The sequence below is a fragment of the Lepidochelys kempii genome, chromosome 9, assembly GCF_965140285.1.
Source record: "Lepidochelys kempii isolate rLepKem1 chromosome 9, rLepKem1.hap1, whole genome shotgun sequence".
Classification (NCBI taxonomy): Eukaryota; Metazoa; Chordata; order Testudines; family Cheloniidae; genus Lepidochelys; species Lepidochelys kempii.
Genome location: NC_136388.1, coordinates 14,721,331 through 14,741,537, shown reverse-complemented (window position 1 = coordinate 14,741,537; position 20,207 = coordinate 14,721,331). Strand labels below are relative to the sequence as shown.

The 20,207-nt window shown below is 37.5% G+C and overlaps 1 protein-coding gene across 6 annotated transcripts in view; it reads left to right on the top strand.

Annotated features, from left to right (window-relative positions):
* The window catches only part of NLGN1 (neuroligin 1), a 459,238-nt gene that overhangs the window by 178,224 nt on the left and 260,807 nt on the right, over positions 1–20,207 (top strand). For all 6 annotated transcript variants that reach the window (XM_073359359.2, XM_073359363.2, XM_073359360.2 and 3 more), the window contains one exon: positions 3,282–3,434. In XM_073359359.2, coding sequence (XP_073215460.1) covers positions 3,282–3,434 — 153 coding nt within the window. The remainder of the gene's footprint in view (positions 1–3,281; positions 3,435–20,207) is intronic.

Here is a 20,207-nt window from a genome sequence, read left to right as displayed (position 1 = left end):
TCTGCTGGCACATACTCTGCACATGTGCAGATTCCCATTAACTAACTTGTCTCCTGATATAGGATTAGAGCCTTAGTATGTATTTCATCTGCGGATCTCGAGTTTGCTCTCAGGTGAGCTTGATAAAAGTGTGGCTCGGTCTTGTTCACTGTTAAACTTCCCTTTCGGAGAGTGAGTCACACACAACCACCACCTTTAGTTTCTAGAAGAAGTGGTTACCCTTAAGTCAAGGTTGAGATCTTTGACAAAGCAGTGTGGAGAAAATTTATATTGCATCTAGTCTTATCTGATGGTGGCATATAGATAAATGGAGAGTAATTTGCAGTGCTTGCCTGTTCTTAACCTTTTCAAGCATAATATTTACAGGGAAATCACAGAAAGGCATAATGTCGGCTGAATTTATCAGAGAATCCTTTCTTTAGACCTTGAACTTTGCTTTGCTCATGAATGTATAGTTCATCGTTTGTTTCCGATAAAAGCCACCCATTCTTCTCTAAATACCCCAATATTATTTTCCACATAAACAGAACAATACTACCAAGATTTCATTACTGTTCACAGTTGGTGCCTTCTAATTCTATGTAATTTTAATTAAAGAAGAATTTGAAACAATCTCCTCCTGTGTTACCTCCAAGTCTACAATTAACAGTGTACAGTTTCTGCTGTGAACAGTCATTTAGTGATTTCAGATTAATAATTTATCATTGCTTCCTCAGTTGTATCCAGGCTAGAAAAATAGAAAGCAAAAGCTGTGTGTAAACAGCCATTTGAAATAAATGCTTTAATGAATCTGAAAGGACTTTGCTCTACCCCTGTTTGAAACCTAAGCATGTAATTCCATTGGACAGAAAAAGATATGTGCCCTCTTAACTTTAAACTCTGAGAGTAGTACATTGGAAAGTATTTATTGTGTGCTTCGGTGAAGGGCAGGTTATTTCATGGGCCACCTCTTACCATCCTTTTGGTTTTGAAATAAGTGATTATTCTAGAACTTGCAGTATAGAAAAGCCCATTTCTGGAGTTTGAGCACTGACTTTTTTTTCAAAACAAACAACACAAAAATTAAACAATAGCTGCCCTTATAGAAACAGAAACATCTGTGTTGACCATTGTCACTGAATACAGATGAAGGAGCTCCTGTGTTTGAACAGCCTGATCTCATCATTGTCCTTGCCATACTTGGGATGTGATTCCAGATAAAAATATGAAGAATTTTATTGAAGGCTGCTTCATTGAGTGTGCCTAAAATTAAAGGAATAACTCATAAATCTAAGAGCCTTTTCCACACTGATATTAAACAGAGCATGGATGGGAGAAAACATGAATATTGTTGTAATGAACACGGTTATCTTTCATAGAGAAAGCAAATTTTATGCCAGGACATTGAGAGAACTCCCTTTTCTTACTCTGGTATTTTAAATATCCTCTTCAGTCTGCTAATTTTCATAATCTCTTCGGAGACATGTTAGAATGCAACGTTGTGTGCTTTCTTGGGCAATGGAAAATGACAAGCTAGTAGCAGATCAGATCAAAATATCATTAATCCAAACATGTATCAATAACAATTTAATTATAAACTTTTACGTCACTTTATTTCTTCCATTTCTGATAAAGTGATGGTTAATCAAGTTTAAACAGTTAAGGGGCAAATCTGGCATTTATTAAAAATCCTCCACAGAAGCTCAGCATGGCTATCGGACCCACTAAGAAGAATCTTTAAAATGAAATTTGTAATTCAACAAATAGTTGAAGTAATATGACTTCATAATAGCCAATAGCTATTAATAGAATAGCCAGTAGCGTGACTTCATAATGAATGTTTAATGCTGAATTTGTCGGATGGACTTCCCCCACAATGGACCATGGAGGAAAATTTTTTGACTCTACTTCAGAGATCCAAATTTGTACTTAAGTGCACACACAAGTTTACAAATCACACTTCATTCCGGTTTTGGCTTGTTATTGTTATAGGTTCCATCTAATATTAGTATAAATGAATGTTTAGAGAGTTACAAAATTTTCCCCGTTTCCCCAATTTATTTACTTTGTGAATATGCAGCATATTGTATATAGTCAATTTCAGTGTTTCCCCATACAGTCATAGTGGTGTATATGCAGTATAGTTGTGGCTCTGTCTGTCCCAGAATATTAGAGAGACGGGGTGGGCAAGGTAATATCTTCTGTTGGACCAACTACTGTTCATAAGAGAACTCTGTAAGGCTCGAAAGCTTTGTCTCTCACTAACAGAAGTTGGTCCAGTACAAGATACCTCACCTTATCTCTCTAATAGTTGTGTGTAGGCAGTGAGTTTCCCCATTATCACCTACAGCAGCAGAGGAGAGGACAGCTTTTTATTTTCTTTCTTTCTCTTCTCACCTCCCCCTGCCAAGGAAAATCTGATTATAAAACCAAAGAAATTACCATTTGGAAATTGGCAAGACTTGAAATGAAGTGTCTTCTGAAACATAAAGGCCAATATTTTCAAAAAGAGATGCCTGAAGTTCCATACCAATTCAGTACTTTTGAAAATTAGGCCACTTATTTAGATACTCAGGTATGTATTTAGGAAACTCAGGTATTTAGGAAACTAATTTCATGCAACTCTGTTTGAAAATCTTGGCCAATCTATACTTTCTTTTTCTCAATTATGTATCCTCTTATCCTTATCCTTCTGGCTTTCCCTGGCACAACGTAGTATCAATTTGAGGTCTAAAGCATGCAAACTGTTTTCCCCAGCAACAGCAGAATAACTCTGACACCGAAAACTTCATGCATGTTCACAACTCCTTTTATAAGTTAGTTCTCTTATCTTGTTAGAAACCAGCAAATAATACGTGACTTCACCTACTTAGATATGGGGTCGGATCCAATTCATCTTAATAACAAGCTACGTATGTTAGTATGTGCACAAAACTGTAGGGTGGGATTTTCAGAAGAGTTCAGCTTTGGCTTAACTCTGCCCCTACTTAAGTCAGTGGACGGTTTACCATCAACTTCCATGGGGGCAGAATTAGGCCAAATGAGTGGTGTTGAAAATTTCACCTGTTTAAATAAACTCAGTGACCAAATTATATGTTTTCATACGTTTCTTGGTTTATTAGTCTGTTCAAAGCATGAAGTGTGGAAACAAACACTTGTGCCCTCTCCCAGCCCAGTAATTAATACATGTTGCTTGAGAGACATATGCTGAAAAAGAAAAATAACCTCACTAAGAAACATTATTGCATGTATCTTTTTTTGCCACTTTCTTGGGATAAAATGTTTCTCAATATTTTTTCCAGACATTCGGGACAGTGGGGGACCTAAGCCAGTGATGGTGTATATTCATGGAGGGTCCTACATGGAAGGCACTGGAAATTTATATGATGGCAGTGTTCTGGCAAGTTATGGCAATGTGATAGTCATCACAGTCAACTATCGCCTTGGGGTACTTGGTAAGCAGCTTTTGGATTTCAATTAATCCCTGCTATCTGCATTGCACTTCATATTATTCATGAGAATATATTCAGAAAACTGCTTTTGTCTTTGTTTTTAAAAGCCTTTTTCCAAAATAAGTCTTGTTATCTGTAGATCCAAAACAAAATGTCTGCCTTTAGTATGCCGGATAACCTGAAATTCTGCTTCCAATTTAATGATATAAAAATACAATGCAGATGTTCAGATTTGCTGAGTTCATGTTGACTTTCTGTTATTTATGAACATTATGTTGATTAGACTTACATACTGCATAGGGAAAATGAATTTATAATATTCAAGTGCTAATTCAGAAATGGGGATTTTTGGTTTGTGAAGGGAAAACCAAATAATGGTTGAAATAATGCTTATGTTCTGTTGATCCACCGTGGCTTTTTGTCCTCTGAAGAAGCAAGAGTTTTTTGGGATACTAAACTGGCATTTTTATAAAGACATTGTGCTTTCTTGATGTAGCTGGATTCCTTTGGTTTTAAAGTGGGACGTATCAGTCTAGTTAATTACATCCAACATTTTCTAGACCGAATAAGAGAGTCAGAATGGAGAGTGGACTGCTATTGTTTTGACTTAGATGAATGATGTATGCTAACGTTTATGGTTTAAATAAGGAAGAGCTGTGAGGTTGTCTCCAAACTAACCATTCATAAGTATTTTTAGAGTAACATTTTGCCACTCATTCAGTATAGGCAAGCTTGTGACAGAGCTGACACCTTGAGACAACAAAATAACTTGTTTTTTCCATTGTTTTCTGCTGAAAATTTGTATTTTGAAACCCATTGGTTTCTAGGATATTGTATAGATTGATACAATCTGAATTGGATTCTACGATATTGTATAGATCAATATTGCATAATAGTGTACCAGAAATTTTATGAAAGAATCATGACGCTATATATAATATCCCAAATGGTTTGATAAACTGGCAGCTAAATAAAGTGTTTAGTTAACAAGGCCAGTGAACTTTATTTTTAGTGTGTTAGCAATAGGAAAAGGCTACTGGGGGTTATAGAGCGTGTTGCTTTTGTTTTCCATTCAATGGTCATGTTATTTACTCAGTCCCCATTTAATTTTTGTTTAGTATGCACCTAGTCTTTTCATGAATTCATTAATTCTTACTGACTCTCCTGGGTAACTGCCATCTGTCGATTACCTTTTTTTGTTAAAAACTGGGGAATTGGAAGACCGTGAATTTGACTTTCTTGCTATTCTTGCCTGCCTTTGGTTTTGATGTAGTCTAACTTCGATTCTTGAAACTTGGTATAATTTTAATTGTTTTACATTGCACCCAGTCATTTTCACATATAAAGTGAACAGTATTATTTAAAGCTTATCTAGCTCTTCGTTTAGTGTCCAACACTGGCTTTAATTTGTCCGCAGTTCTTTTGGCAATGCAACATGTTATCTTGTTTGCTTTTATTTCAATGTAGTTACACACTGACTTGTTGGTACAATAATTTTGAATTCACTTTTGTTGTCAATATATTGTATCAGCTTTCACTTAATGGACTTTTGTTTTTCTAATTTATTTTAGTGCACTCATCGCTGATGAATCAGTTTACATTTATCTGCATTACCAGTCCACTAGGCTGTCAAGTGATATAAATGTTCATTGTCTGATTGCATTGTTACTTATTTGCTAGTTCCAAACTGTACTTGTAACAGCAATGGTGGAAATCTTGGTTTTTGTACCAAAAAATGAACTACTTTGTATGGATGATTATATTTTAGCCTGAGATTTCAACACTGATCCTTCTAGTAGCTGGCTAGTAACATCTTACTAAACTTAAATATTCCTTGGTTCTCCCTCTGGTTTGTGTGGTCTTTTAGACAACAACAATGAAGAAAGAAGTACTTTTTTCTTTTTAATTGTAAACTGTATCGGTAAAAGCACTAAAACTGAAACAAGAACTTCGTGACTGCTATAATACTTAAAATGACTGTCCTTTCAAGTTTGCTTTCAAAAACTGACTAAATTTCAGGTTGCCAGTCTTCCCTTCATACAGTAAACATACCATTTGATTGCATATAAAATGACTGTTGTACTTCACTATATATGCACTACAGCAACAAGTCAGCGCTTAAAAAGAGAACTTACACAGTATGCAGTTTTCTCCTCTGCCTTGCATCATTATTTTTTTTCTTCCTTTAACATCTCTGCGGGTACTATTATGCAATAAGTGTTTAATTCCTCAACACAGGTCTTTTGGTATAAATTCAGTAGATTCCAACTTCGATTGGTACTCTTTAAGAATATTACTTAGCATTGAACAACTGTCCAGCAAAATATTAGTCTTTGCAGTCCCCAGGATTTCACTCCTTGTTTCTCACATAAACTGTCTCCCTCACTGACAGAGCTAAGCTATGTAAACACTTAAAAACGGGTAAACATATTAAGCTAAATTGGTGGTGGTGGGGAGGAAGGAAGGAGAAGTCTCAGGGCAGAATTTGACCCACTGGTATGTTTTTACAAATACATGACATAAAGCTTTGGGGGAAGTGGTTCTCGACTTTTTCCATACTGAGACACCCTCCAATCTATCCAGGAACGAGGCAGAGTCTCCTCTTATTTAGCAATATGGGAAGGGCAAAGGTGTCATAGCCTCTGACACGGTTTTGCAATCCCCAACTTGAGCCACCTGCATTTTAGGGCAATATAAAGATGGGTTTTGAATTGTTTGTGAGTTGGTAATATTGCTGCTGATCCTTTTAACTTATGTAAATAGCTTGTTTCTTTTCTTAACAACAGTAAACTTGAGCGGCTTATTTTTACTTTTTCAGTTTATTATTTATTCAGTACCTTCTAAGAGCCTTGGGCTCTTCGTCAAGTCCAGCACTTTTGAATGACTACTTTTTGTGAAACACATGGCAGAGATAATGCACATCTGATATTCGAGTAATTACTAGTTCTTGAATACACATCTAACTTAAATCCTATTTCTCATTCCTAACTGATCGAAGTTTATACCGAGCAATCTATTTTTGATCAACAAGTTTTGAGGAAGCAGCACAACATTACTCTTAGGATCCTACATACAACTTTCTGCAAATGTGTATCAAAAGAAGTCACAAATTTATTGTAATCTTTTCTGATTGATGCTGTAGATTAGTTTTAGGTATCCTTGTGTTCGCATTCTGACTTTGTAATAGTTTCTAATAATTTGGTGGTCTCTTTCCAGGGCTCACTCTGCACTAGGGGTAGGGGAGTGTTGCTGTACAGATCTGGACGTGGATTACTATGTAGCCAACAATAATAGAACACTGCAGATGAACTCACTAGAGGCCACATTGCTCTCCCACAGCTTTTTCCTGGGAGGATGGTGAAACTACATGGAGTTCTAGCCATCATCTCCTCTAATGGGGAAGGAATTTGCAGGTCTGCAGTGGGGTAGGGAATCCCATGTGTTCTGAGAATTTATGAAGCTGCATTGCACGTAGCTTGAGACAATAAAACTGCTCACACTCCCACTTGCCTGACTCAAATGTTAGTAGTCAGTTGAACTTGAAATGTATTTAATAAAGAGAAGATGATGAAAATGAAGAGGGAGATTTAAAACAAACCAGAAACTTGCTGAGGTTCCTGGCCCAATTTTACCTTTGTGTGGAACCTGTCTCCAGAATAAAAGCCCATTACAATCTTTCTTTAACTAATGGCGAGGGAAAGAAGAGCTGTTTGCATTGGAAACTTGGGGACCATTGTATGGAAATAGATCATTTATATCTTTAGTGGCCTTTATATTCTGTTTTAAATGCACGTCCTGTGCAATCTGCCTCATCCAGTGAGGGATGGTAAGTGAAAAGTCTGATATCCTTGAACTTCCGAGACTCTCAAGGGAGAGCCCTGTGGTAAGTGCTAGGAAGGTTTTATGTTTTCTTTATAATAAACACAACTTGCAAAAGGGCAAAAATGCAGACAAGTTAAATGTTGAGGTCAGTTAATTTAAAACTTTAGCTGTATATTTCAAATAAGTGAAGTAGTGGCAGATTATTTATTTTTTCTTAATTTAAAAAAAGAAACATGAAAATAAAGAGCCTCTGTTTTGTGATTAGAATGGGTTAAAAAGTCCTCCTTGGCACTTACAAAAACATATTGAAATGACTAAAATACTCGCAATGTTATTTTTCATGTCCTTCTATTTGAAAAGAAATATTTAGAAAGGGCCAGTGCTTTGTGATTTGCATCAGGTTGCTTTACCATCTGTCTTCCTTGGCAGTGCCAGCAAAAGAGAGAGAGAGTTTGCCTATGCCTATTACATGATCATCTTTCTTCTGAGGCATTAGTTTATTTTTACAGCTCTTGGACTCTTTTTACCTCCCAGGATCCTAATGGGATTCAAAGGAAAAATAGTTCAGACAGTCTTTATTCCAACTCATCTCTAAACTGCCTTGGGGGATGCAAGGATGATTCATGAGAATCTTTCTCTGGAGCTAGTGATGGGCCTCGTTTAAATTTCCCATTTTGTTCTTCCTCCACAAGCCAATGAAAACTTTACCACAGAAACAGCTAAACTGTTCTTCTAATGGCCTGCAGCAAATATTTGTAATGATCAAAGTAAGAACAGGAAACTTCTGATTTCTAGTTTTGTACATTCCATCTTGCTGCACTGGCGCTACAAACAAATAGCAGATCTCCTAAGAGTGTGAGACCACAATGTGCATACACCCACACAGAGAGAGAAATATGCTGATAAATGAGATCCTCCTGGTTATATTGCAATAACTAATAGCAGTTTTCCCTGCTGAGAAAGCAGATGTAGGTGTGCTTAAATTCTGTAATTGTACAGTAGTCTTTTAAATATTTAGCAAGATATTGACTCTGATAATCAGGTTAAAAACACTGACCTTCCTCTGTGGTATATTCAGCTAAATTTACATTAAAATGGTTAAACCTTTAATCACAGGTACTCCAATCACCCTTTCTGTTTTCTGATACAGTTTCTGTGTGTGGGGTGAAATGCCTATGGGTTAACCTTACCCCATTGTGTTCAGTGGAATCCAAATCTTCCAACATTGTATCCATGGCATCTCTGATATTAAATGTATTGTGGTCTGTTTAAAATATTTTTCATGGTAGCTATTTTGACAGAAATTGTAATCACCTGCAAATAAGTTAGAAGTAATTAAGAAAAATCCATTCATTGTTAGCAGAAGCTATGAACATTTAGGATGTGTTTTACAGTCAGTGTGGTTGTGGTACCTATCTATGTACTTATATGATCCCCTTCGCTATAGTATCTAGATAGTGGATATTTAAATTCAGCCTATCTCCTGGTGTCTGCCTAGCTTGAATTACCTGCATATTATTTCATTTCCTCATATACCAATTTCCAGAAGTTCATATTTCTGGGAATTGTTTTATTGTGCCAGTCAACTAGCCGGGACACTCAGTGTTGTAATGGAAATGCCAATTAATTAGTTAAACCAGTTTTCCTCTTTCTGCAATTTCATTCCTATACGTAAATTCTTAATAAGTGGCACTTCTGGTCAGTCACAGGTTGGCATTAGTTGAGAAATACTTATTCTCTCTGCAGGTCTCCAATCCAATCTCTCTCATCTGTCTTTGTAGTTACTAAAGTATTTCTTAATCTGTGTAATATGTTTTGTAATGTGTGGCAATGTGGGAATGATAAAATAGAATACATCTTTATTTTGTAATATACAGTGTCTTTGATAGAAACTGTATCCCAGAATGTTTTACAGAATTAAATTATAGCTATCCAGCAAAATGAAAGAGAGAGAGAGAGAAATGTCATGGTAATACTATGTACCCTTGATAATTAGTTTTAAAGCTGGGTATTTGTTAAAGTATTTCACACTCTGGTCCCAATATTGTGTTTTGTTCCTATTTTACCTCTGACATACAGTCAGCAGTATTATTGGACCCAGTCCAGATTCTATACACCAGAGGTGAAATCCTGGTCATATTGATGTCAATGTGAATTTTGCCATTGAACTCTGAGGCTGCGATTTCACCTCAGGTCTTTGTAATCCTAGCTGGTGGACAAATGTAGCAATTCTGTTTTGGAAGTTTGTTTAAAAGGCTTCTTTTTTTCCAGTGAGTGTCCGTAAAGAATCAACATCTACCATACTGTTATTTCTGGTATTCCCTATAATTAGACCCGGGACTACAATACTGCCAAATACTTTGGTAAATTGAACTGCTGTTGATTGTAAAGGTTTTTCTTACTAGTGCTTAATTGTATATGCTTGAACTGTATTATTGTTTCTATATGGAATCTTGAAAAGTGGCTTGTATATTGATAATTACTAATAAAAACAAATATTGATATGAAGGCAAGCAGAGAATCTTCATTTTTATACTCCTGGTGAAAGTCAGTGTATAATTCCCTTTCCCACTCTTTTTACGCTTGCTAAAATGATGAGCAATTCTTAGAAATCTTAGTTTTCTGTATGGTTACTCAGCAAATATAGAATGTTAGGGTGTTAATATCGTTTGACTGAGTATTTCAATTCCAAGGAGCACTTTATTTTTATTTAATCTCTGAATGGCCCATTGTTTCTTTATAAAGTGCTCCTTGACTGTACTGTGCTGTGTTTTTCATCTTGTCATGGTTCTTTGTGTTTGAAAATATATTTTAGCACTGAATAGGTGGTCTTTTAAAATTCGTACCCTTTCAGCTACACTCAAGGATTTATACTGCCTGACTAAGACTATATTGTGAAGATGTAATGTTCCACCTGGCTTTGCAGATTGGTTGTGCTTTGAGTTTCCTCTCTGTTTCTGTATGGTAGATGAGCATCCAGCAACTTAAAAAGTATGAAATAAATGCAACCTGCTAAATGCAATGGTTACACAGTAGATTCCACCATTTGGGTCCCTATCAGTACCAAATAGATAAGAATGTGAGTCATGTTTCCTGCACTAGAGATGGCAAAAAAAAGAGCACTGTCTGTACAGACACATGTTGAAAGGGCTTCATGCTATTAGAATTCATGGTTTAAAAAAATCTAGGTTCAGATTCTGATATCCTAAATCATGTTGTATAGCATTTTATTCCCCAAATATTCCCATTAAAATCAGTGGGACTATTTTTAAGAAGTAAGGTGCTTCTCAGTGAGAGTGGGAGTGGCGGAGTCTGGTCCTTATTCATTTGAAACAATGATTGAGCACCAGACTGTAAACCTCTTACTCCTATTGGTGAGCAGTTACTTGTACAAGTTATCCCATAGGGTTCAGTGGGATTATTTGCATGAGTAACTACTTAGCAGTGTAAGTAAGAACTTTTCATTCTAGCCCTTGACTTTTCAGCAGTCTGTTCAAGTAGGAATATGCAGCAATAACCAAAATATAATGTGTTTGAGCAAAAAGCTACTTCCATTGGTGAAAATTAAAGCCTTTAGGCCAACTTTTGTGGCAAATGTTCTAATAAAATGAATATAAATTGCATTCTTATTCTCATTGGGAAAGTGTATTAGTTTTGCAAAATCATTATTGCTTCTACACCAAATGGTGCATGTTTTAAAGACAAACTGCAGTAGTTTATTGTTTGGAGAGCTGTGTGTTATTTGCTCACCGTGACCCACATGAGTACATGCCCATTGGCTTCAATAGACCCCGGATTTCCCCAGACAGATGACTTGCATAATTCAGGGCTATCCATTTGAATTAAGGGTTACAATGTTGATCGCTAAGTTTACAATATGTAATATTAAAAATGTATTTCCAATAGCTTTAAAATAACTTCTAGATTCAGTATCACCATCAGTTTAATTAACTGAAAGTGTTTTCCCCTCTAAATAGAATTTGATACCTGGTTTTTCTCAGTATTTTCAAATAGGACCTTCATTTTCTCAGTGTGAATCTAACTCACAAAGCTGTTGATGACATACTTGTTTGGTTAATTATTAATTTTTGTGTGTGATCTACTCTCCTTTGTATTTGGATGTAGTGGATAGAATAATGTCTTCTATATTGAATTTTTTTCTTCAGAAACATATACAAAATAGAGCATATTAAGTAGCATTTTCAAAAGCATATAACTGATTTAGGACTGTGTACAGTGTGGGATAATGCACACTATGGGGGGTGTGATCTGTGAAGCGCACTAATGTGTTGCATGTTAACTGACCTGTTAGCCTTGTTGGTGCACACTAAATATTCTCTAGTGTGCTTTAACTTAGTGCTGTTTTTGAAAAAGTGACTTAGGTCTACATCTTCCATAGTATTTAAGCACCTAATTCTCAATAGGAGTTAAGTGCCTAAGGACCAGATCCTCAAGGTATTTAGGTGCCTAAAGATACCAGTCATAAAGGGGTTTTTAAAAACATCTAAGCATGGTAGGTACCTAACTCCAATTGTTTTTCAAATCAATTGTATTAGGTACCTAACCTGCTTAGAAAATCCCGTTAGATGCCTTTTGAAAATCTGGCTCTTAAATCACTAAACCATTTATAAAAATGTAGCAAATATTGTAGTAATAGTGCACTCTTGCAACCTTTAAGCTTCTTCTTTCGTACGGCATTTGAAAAGCATTGGTTTGGGATTATAACTGAATCATAAGACTTGAAAGCCAATCTAATGCTTCTGGGGTAGCTAGGTGGATCTCCCTCCTGAATGCAGCAGTTGTCTGTGATGTGTCACATGATTTGTACCTCACCACAGTCACAACCTGGTGAGTCTTTGACTTTTTTCCCCCATTTGTGGAAGAAATATCCACACCTTCTGTGCATTGTCTGAATATGGTTGAGTACAGTCCACTGCCTACAGGGAAGGCAGAATCCCGGGACTTCTTTCATTGGCTCTTTAATCAGGTCTTTGTTTGGTGTATCACAAGCAGTCCACGATTCAAGCCAGCAAGTGCTGGAGTCTTTTCCATTGGCCTGTAGTGTTGATACATGGATCCAGAAAGGATTCCTGGATTTGAGTCAGGAGAGTAGCAGTACGTTGAGATCTTGGTGTATCAGGTAAGCATGTCCAGAGTGGCCAGGATCTTACTGTATTCCCAGACCACAGCAGCGTCTCGTCTGATGCTGGCTGGCAGGATGTCCACCAAAACTGGGAGGCACAGTATTGGCATTGATTTGAGAGAGCCACTAAAGATCCTGAATGTGGCATTGATTTCGGCGTCAACAAAGATGAGTGTGGGAGCTGTTGCACCAAACTGGTGCATGCTACTCCACCGTTGACAAAACCAGGACTTGTACTGACGTTTGAAGTGTGCGTGCATCACATCCCCAGGGTGTGCCATCGAGTTCCGGAATGACGTTCACCCTGGTTTTTATCTTCTTACTCATGAAAGTAATCCCTTGAACCTGAGTCAAAATACAAGTTATGCTTTGGTCAAACACAAGTTAATGGCTCAATGCAGCAGTAACTGGGTGAAAATTAATGGCCTGTGACGTACAGGAGATCAGACTAGATCTAATTGTCCCTTCTGGCCTTAAACTCTGAGTCTATGAATAGTCAATGGAACTACTCATGGCAACAAGTACTACTTAGTACGAGTGAGAGTTGCATAAGCAGACTCAGTAGTTAGACATCAAACAGACATAACTGTGATTATAAAAAAAAAAAACAATGTTTTCCTCTATTTGTCATACAGTGGAATTCTTTTATAGTTCATAGTTTAATATCTAGTAAAACTTCAGAAAATGTTAATCATTAGCATCAGAGTGACAGGCACATCCATTATCTTTTTATGAACCTTTAAAGATACTATCAAGAGATGGCATTTTTAGTCTCTTTCTGCTGTGCCACCACTGGTTCTCTGGTGAGCTGCCTTCTGTGTTTCCTCCCACTCCCCATTTGAGTAAAGATGATAAATGAATGGAAGATTATATATTATTGCCTAATTAAAAGTACATTAAAAAGTGAAAGTAAAGAGGGGAGAATTAATAGCAAAAATCAAAATGCTGCAGTAGAAAATCATTCATTTAATATTCCTGAATGTAAGAACAGATAGAGGAAATGCAACTCACAACCCCTTTTTGGGGGGCCTTAACAACTGCATATTGAAGCTTCTAAATTTTTCCCAATACCTAGTAGTTACTTTGTGGCACTTTAACGGCTTTGTGGGATTACATTATGCTACATGTTATATAATCAGTACAGGTTGCCATACTTGATCCCATCAGTCTTGGGACATCAATGCTGTCTGGATCACCTGAAGCATGCAAAGTAAGTAGTTTCATTCTCATAGATAGTAGTGGTAAATGTTTACAAAAATATCAAGGTCCTCTGACAGCATTCATCTATTTCCTATATCAATGCATTTATGATACCCTGATTAGGCTTGCTTACAATTGTGCAAGCATGTGAGTCACCTCTTTCTTTAATTTAACAAGTGACCTCAGGATAACCCAGATCATATGAAGCCCAGCCACTACTCACCAAGATTTACAATGTCCTAATTTCCTAGGTCAGTTAATAGGATTAACATTCAGATCTCAGACCTGCTGTAATTCATGACATTTAAGTGGCTTTTTGTGAGGTTAGCCAAAAAGAATCATGTATGCAGTGAAGCAGAGAGAGACGAGAAGATTGCCATGCTTCAATCTGTACCGTCAAAATGACAAAATGGACTTATAGTAAACAATAGGTTATTGACTTGGTATGTTTAAAGGGTCAACTGCAGTGCACAGCAGGCAAGATATTTATGAAATGGGCACCCTGAATTTACAGTGCGCATATAAAATGAACCGTTTCTTTTCTATCTGTGCATTTTCTGGCACACCAAATTGACATTATCCATTTGTTTAGATAGATGATAACTCTTGCTTTTCTATTTTTAGGACATGATGACACTATTGTTTGCTGCTAACGCATAGAGCTCTAGCCTAGTACAAGGACATTTTAAATAGTAACTTTTCCACAACATTTGTCATTGGACTCTCTCTTTTATTAAAACTGGAAAAACAACATACCTTTAAAATTACTCATTTTGGCACAAAAGCAGTTTTTGTCACTCCTGTAGAGAGAAATTACTCTTTGGTAAGAAATTCTCTTGATCAATATTTAATCATGTAATAAATGTATCTCAGTTTTGCCAAAAAACAAATTTATCTTTGGGAGTTTATTAAAGTTCAGCCTGATAATTTTGTCTGCAAAATATGCAGGAGGAAGCATGCACTGAGGGCAAAAAAAACCAGGCATTCTGCTTCCCATAGAGCAGACTCCAAAACAGGATCTCTGACTCCCTAAACCGTTACTTTTGCCCAACTCCTGCACATTTTTGTTAACTTGCAATCCTCATCTAGCTGCATCTAGTAACAATCATGCTCCTCAATACAGTGTCTGAGAACTACTTTTTTCACCATTGTTTGGTCTTTTATGCAGAATAAATTGTATCATACAGGCAATCATAATGACCCAGATCCATAGCTGCATTGTTGGGGTGTAGGCAGCTGTGGTGTAACGGTGGGTTCAATGAGGCCAGGCTTGTCCCCAAGTCTATAAGAGACTGCAACCTAAACCCTTCTAACTTATGCTGGTTGCCAGTGTTCCCAGCCAGAATCACATCCACTTTCCCTAGGCAGAGGGATGGAGGTAAATTAAGATCTCTTATGCTGTCTGTACACCTGTCAAGGTTCCTTCCCCACTCTGAACTCTACGGTACAGATGTGGGGACCTGCATGAAAACCTCCTAAGCTTACTTTTACCAGCTTAGGTTAAAACTTCCCCAAGGTACAAACTATTTTACCCTTTGCCCTTGGACTTCCACTGCCACCACCAAACATTTATCTGGGTTTATTTTTATTAGGAAAGCATCGTTTGGATCGTTTCCCCCCAAAAATCATTGTTTCCCCCCAAAAGTCCTCCCAACCCTTGCACCCCACTTCTTTGGGAAGGTTTGGTAAAAATCCTCACCAATTTGCATAGATGACCACAGACCCAAACCCTTGGAACTTAAGAACAATGAAAAAGCATTCAGTTTTCTTACAAGAAGACTTTTAATAGAAGTAAAAAAGAATCACCTCTGTAAAATCAGGATGGTAAATACCTTACAGGGTAAATAGATTCAAAACATAGAGAATCCCTCTAGGCAAAACCTTAAGTTACAAAAAAGACACACAGACAAGAATATTCATTCTATTCAGCACAGCTATTTTCTCAGCCATTTAAAGAAATCATAATCTAACACATACCTAGCTAGATTACTTACTAAGTTCTAAGACTCCATTCCTGTTCTGTCCCCGGCAAAAGCATCACACAGACAAAGACAGACCCTTTGTTTTTTCTCCCTCCTCCCAGCTTTTGAAAGTATCTTGTCTCCTCATTGGTCATTTTGGTCAGGTGCCAGCGAGGTTACCTTTAGCTTCTTAACCCTTTACAGGTGAAAGGATTTTTCCTCTGGCCAGGAGGGATTTTAAAGGTGATTACCCTTCCCTTTATATTTATGACAACACCACTATAGGACCTCTCTACATTGGCATAATCTTCCTGTATCTGGCTATGCTGGCTGTGTGTTCACTGCAGAATGGCATTGAGTAAATGCAGTACAGCCCAAAAGCTAGGCTAGTACCTGTGAGCTGCTTTTGCAGTCGAAGTGGGTCTGGCTCTCCACTTACACTTCTCTTTCACTGGTGTATCTCCACTGACTTCTGATTTACACCACTGTGTGATGAGAATAAGGCCCAATATATAATTATACAGTATAGAAATGGAGTGTCTGGTTTTCTAAGGCTTAATTGAAATTACTCCTACATACTATAGTTGCATTCAGTAACAACATGATAATTGATGGTCTGTGGGCATTACCATTCTAAACTCTGCTGCCATTGTGCATGCTAATTTCTAACTGTATAAAAATGACTAAATTCTATGTTTTGCACATATAGAGCTGCTAGCATATATAAGTAGCAGCTCCATCCTACAGACTGATATGATACTTCCTTGCCACAATACTTCATAATATATTTCTGTGTCTAACAGCAGCTCTATATTATAGCGTGTAGCAGTACCTTTAATGCCTCCAAAGAGCCATATGCACAGTAGATTTACAAGATTTCAGGATGCAAAACTCTCTTGACAGCAATAAGGGCAAACGAGGGCCCTAAATTATTTCTCTGATTTGATGTGTGGTCCCTGTGTAAATATATGCTTTAGTGGGCCAGCATAGAAAATTGCACAGTATAATGTAGCAATTTGCATTACACTCCAACTGAGAATAAACAAGACTTCAGATTCTGACATGGCAGTTTCTTAACTTGCACCCTTCGAAATCCTGTCATATAAATAATACTTTTTGGTGAAAAATGTCCCTGAATGCATAATTACACAACAGACATGTTAGAGCACCAAAGGAGCTATTGTAGCCTAAAGGGTAAATGATATGCATTTTTTGAAAGTCCCTGTAATGTATTTTGAAAATTGTCTTTAAAACATTGCTTATTATGTAAATATATCACCACCTTTGGAGCATCGTAAACATCTCTTGTGCTGTACACATTAGCAAGCTAAATACAGTTTTAGACAAAACCATACAGGAACTTCTTTTCTTTTCTTTTCTTTCTTTAAAGCTGAGCATAAAGAAGAAACAGGGAATTATGAATTAAGGCTAACGTCTAGTTCTCTAACTTACCCCATTATTATTATTTATGGTAGTGCCCACTGTGTGCTCAGTGCTCTTTAAATGTTCCAGAAAGACAGTCCCTTTTGGAAGAGTTTACAATTTGAAGAAAAAAAAAAGGCAGACCTGAAGACAAAGGTTGTGGGTACAACACTGTGGGAACAAGAAGTAGCTATTGGGTCAAACCCTGCATTTTAAAGCTCAGCAGTAAAATACAGGATTCTGCTGTTTGGTTTTGGTCTGAGTGCACCAATAAGACCAACATACCATGATAAGATGCTGCATTCTCCTTCAAGGATGTGGAGGAAAATAATTGCTACCTTACAGCAGTATTGTGAGGTTTGATTAAATATTTGTGATGCCTTCGCTGCAAGGCATGATGGCAAGTGCAATGTATATTAACAATAATTTCTCATGCAAATGAATTTGGTGGATCTTCCTCATGTTTCAGACTTTTCTCAAGAGTTTAGTATTGCTCAGAATGAGAAGCAAGCATGCTTGCTGAGTCACTGGAATTCGTACTTGCAGACTGAAGTAGTTTTTGATTCTCTATGTGTCAGGGATCCTGAGAGAGAAAATAATAAACAAAAATGGTGAGCAAGCAGTCTTGTTCAGAACAATTCACTTCGTATGCAGAAGTTCCACTTATACTGAAAATCATTTTTCCTGCTGTATGTTTTCATCATCTATGAGCAGTTTGGCTTCCTGAAGTCTTTCCATATTCATTAGAATTTCTTCCATCTTTTCACAAACCTTTCACGAATATTTACAGGAAGAGATTTTACATTACTGCAAGTATACAGGGGAATTGTGGGGGTGGGTGGGGTAGGGCCGGGGGGAGATCTTAAGCTGAAGTGCAGCTGTGAAAGAGCTAGAGGTGGGAAATACTTGGATAGGCAGAATGCCATGTACAGTCTAGTGCTTTCAATAAAAAATGAAAGCCAGACACATTCCTAGGCAATTTACTGTTCTCCTTATCTAGACTGTGCTCCCCTTGCACACACTGGTGATCACTTGTACAAATCGCCCCATTGTCTTTAACCATGGACAGTGGACAGGTTTTAACCTCAGTTTCTGAAATGCTTGTTTCAGACAGTACTTGCAGAAAAAATGGTTTATCTGTGTCAGTGACCAGGGTGTGGGCATTTGGTCCTTGTGGTTGGAGCAGGAGTCAGTAGTCTGGATTCGGAGCCAAGGGCCAGAGGCTCCAGAACCAAGGGTCAGAGCCAAAATCTGAAGTGAGGAATTGGAGCCAAGGGCCAGGACTCAGGTTACCTAGAGTGAGCGAAGGCAGGAGCAGGGCTGGGAACAAGCTGGCACAGAAACTATTGCAGCCATGGGCAAATGCTTTGAGCAGCCACTGAACTGCTTACCAACAAACCTTGTGTAAGTTAAGATTCAGGCTGCTGACTCAACCAATCAGGCAACCTGTGGCAGGCCATCTGCACTTGTTACATTGCCCGGAGACCGGCTCTGTTGTAGGCCCTGATTCCTGACACCCATGACTTCTACCTATTGACAGTGATCAGCATGGAGCAAGCCTAAAATCCTCTGGCGTTGGTACTAATAAACTGAAATATCACAGCACAACTGAAAACAGCTCAGCACTGAAGTTTTATTAAGGCAATAGGACACAATAGGGCATCCTTTATGGAGCCATGAATGCATGTCTCGTGTGTGTTGTGAGGCATGAGGCCAAAGGCTGTGTACTTTCAGCTACCAAAGAACCATACTAATGATCCTGTAAGTTACACCCAGGAGTGTCTTAATGCTCTTATAATAAGGGACTTTATTATATGCCTTTTAAAAAAATCCTCTTTTACTTTCTATAACCCTTAACTATGAAGAGTTTATGGTAGAGGCAAAAGGGCAGGTTATATAGAAATAAAGACTATGGACTTTCCTCTCCACTTTTATTTGTTTTTTAAAACACTTCCTTATAATACTTCTTGAGCTTGTACCCCCTTTAGAGTTGTGTACCCATTTTACCTGCCATCTGCCTAGCTGTCATTGTTAATTGTGGCTCACACATATGTTGGTGTCTTACTCATTAGCTTCGTAGGTTTGTCTTAAAAACTTCAACTGGAAACTGTTTACTATTCCATAGTTTGTCTTTTTAATGGAAAAAGAAAGATAAGGACTGTGCTAGCAGTCCACCCTTTGCTTTAGTATTTCACCCACTGTGTAGACAGGAGTTATGCTTTCAAAGTTCAGTTTCAGAAAAGATGATGTTACCTGTGCATATCCAGGGTTCCCAAGACGGATAAAGTTACTCAGTATTTGCAATATTCCCTAGATTCAACATTTGTAGTTTTATTTATAAAAAAAATATTAAGGAGGTGATGGTCATGACTCTGTATTTGTCTGCATTCTGAAATGGGTTTAAAATAGGTTATAAATTCCTGCTTTTTTCCCCCTCTGCATAGGCGATCTTTCTGTATAAAATTACAGTGTGTGTTAGTTTCTGTAGCCCCTGAATTTTCCACATAGTTGGGGGGTTTTTTTGGTTTGGTTTCTTTTCATAAATGTTTAATAGAAAGTGTTTGATCTCTGTCTGACTTTCATCCATGTCAGCCAAACTTCTTCTGTTCACAGCTTTCTTTTTTTTTTAAAAAGTCTCTCTACACAAAAACTGGCAGAGAGGTGAATTTTGAGTAGATCTGGTGCAATGAGTAGTTTTGGGGAAATGGTTTAAGGTTAATAGACCATTATTGCCATTATTCATAACTAGCACACCAAACTACTAACCACCACCAAATATCCCCAACAAATAGCGTTGAGAGGTTGTAATGTGATGAAGACCGTTCGTAGAATAGAAGTTGGAGTAGACTGGTACATTTTCTTTCCAGGGGGAAGTTTGGTTAACGGGATGCCACAAACTTCCTATTTTTTTTATTTTTTACCTTAATAGATAAATCTGTGTGGACCTAAGCTTTCTCCTCCATGAATTGGGGATAATACTTTTCTACCTGACAGGGGTGTAGTAAGGATAAAATTCATTAAGGTATGGGAGATACTATTGTGATTCCCATAGAAATGAAATTCCATGAATGAAAAGAGACACCATCCTTCCCCAAGCTTCCAGGCATGGAGAGGAAACATCCCCACTGCATCACTTGAGAGTGAACCAGCTGTGGAAGCTGGTGTAGGGGAGGAGAGAGAATGGCTCTGTCCCCTCCCCTGACAGCTCTGGAGGGTGGTTTATGTTCA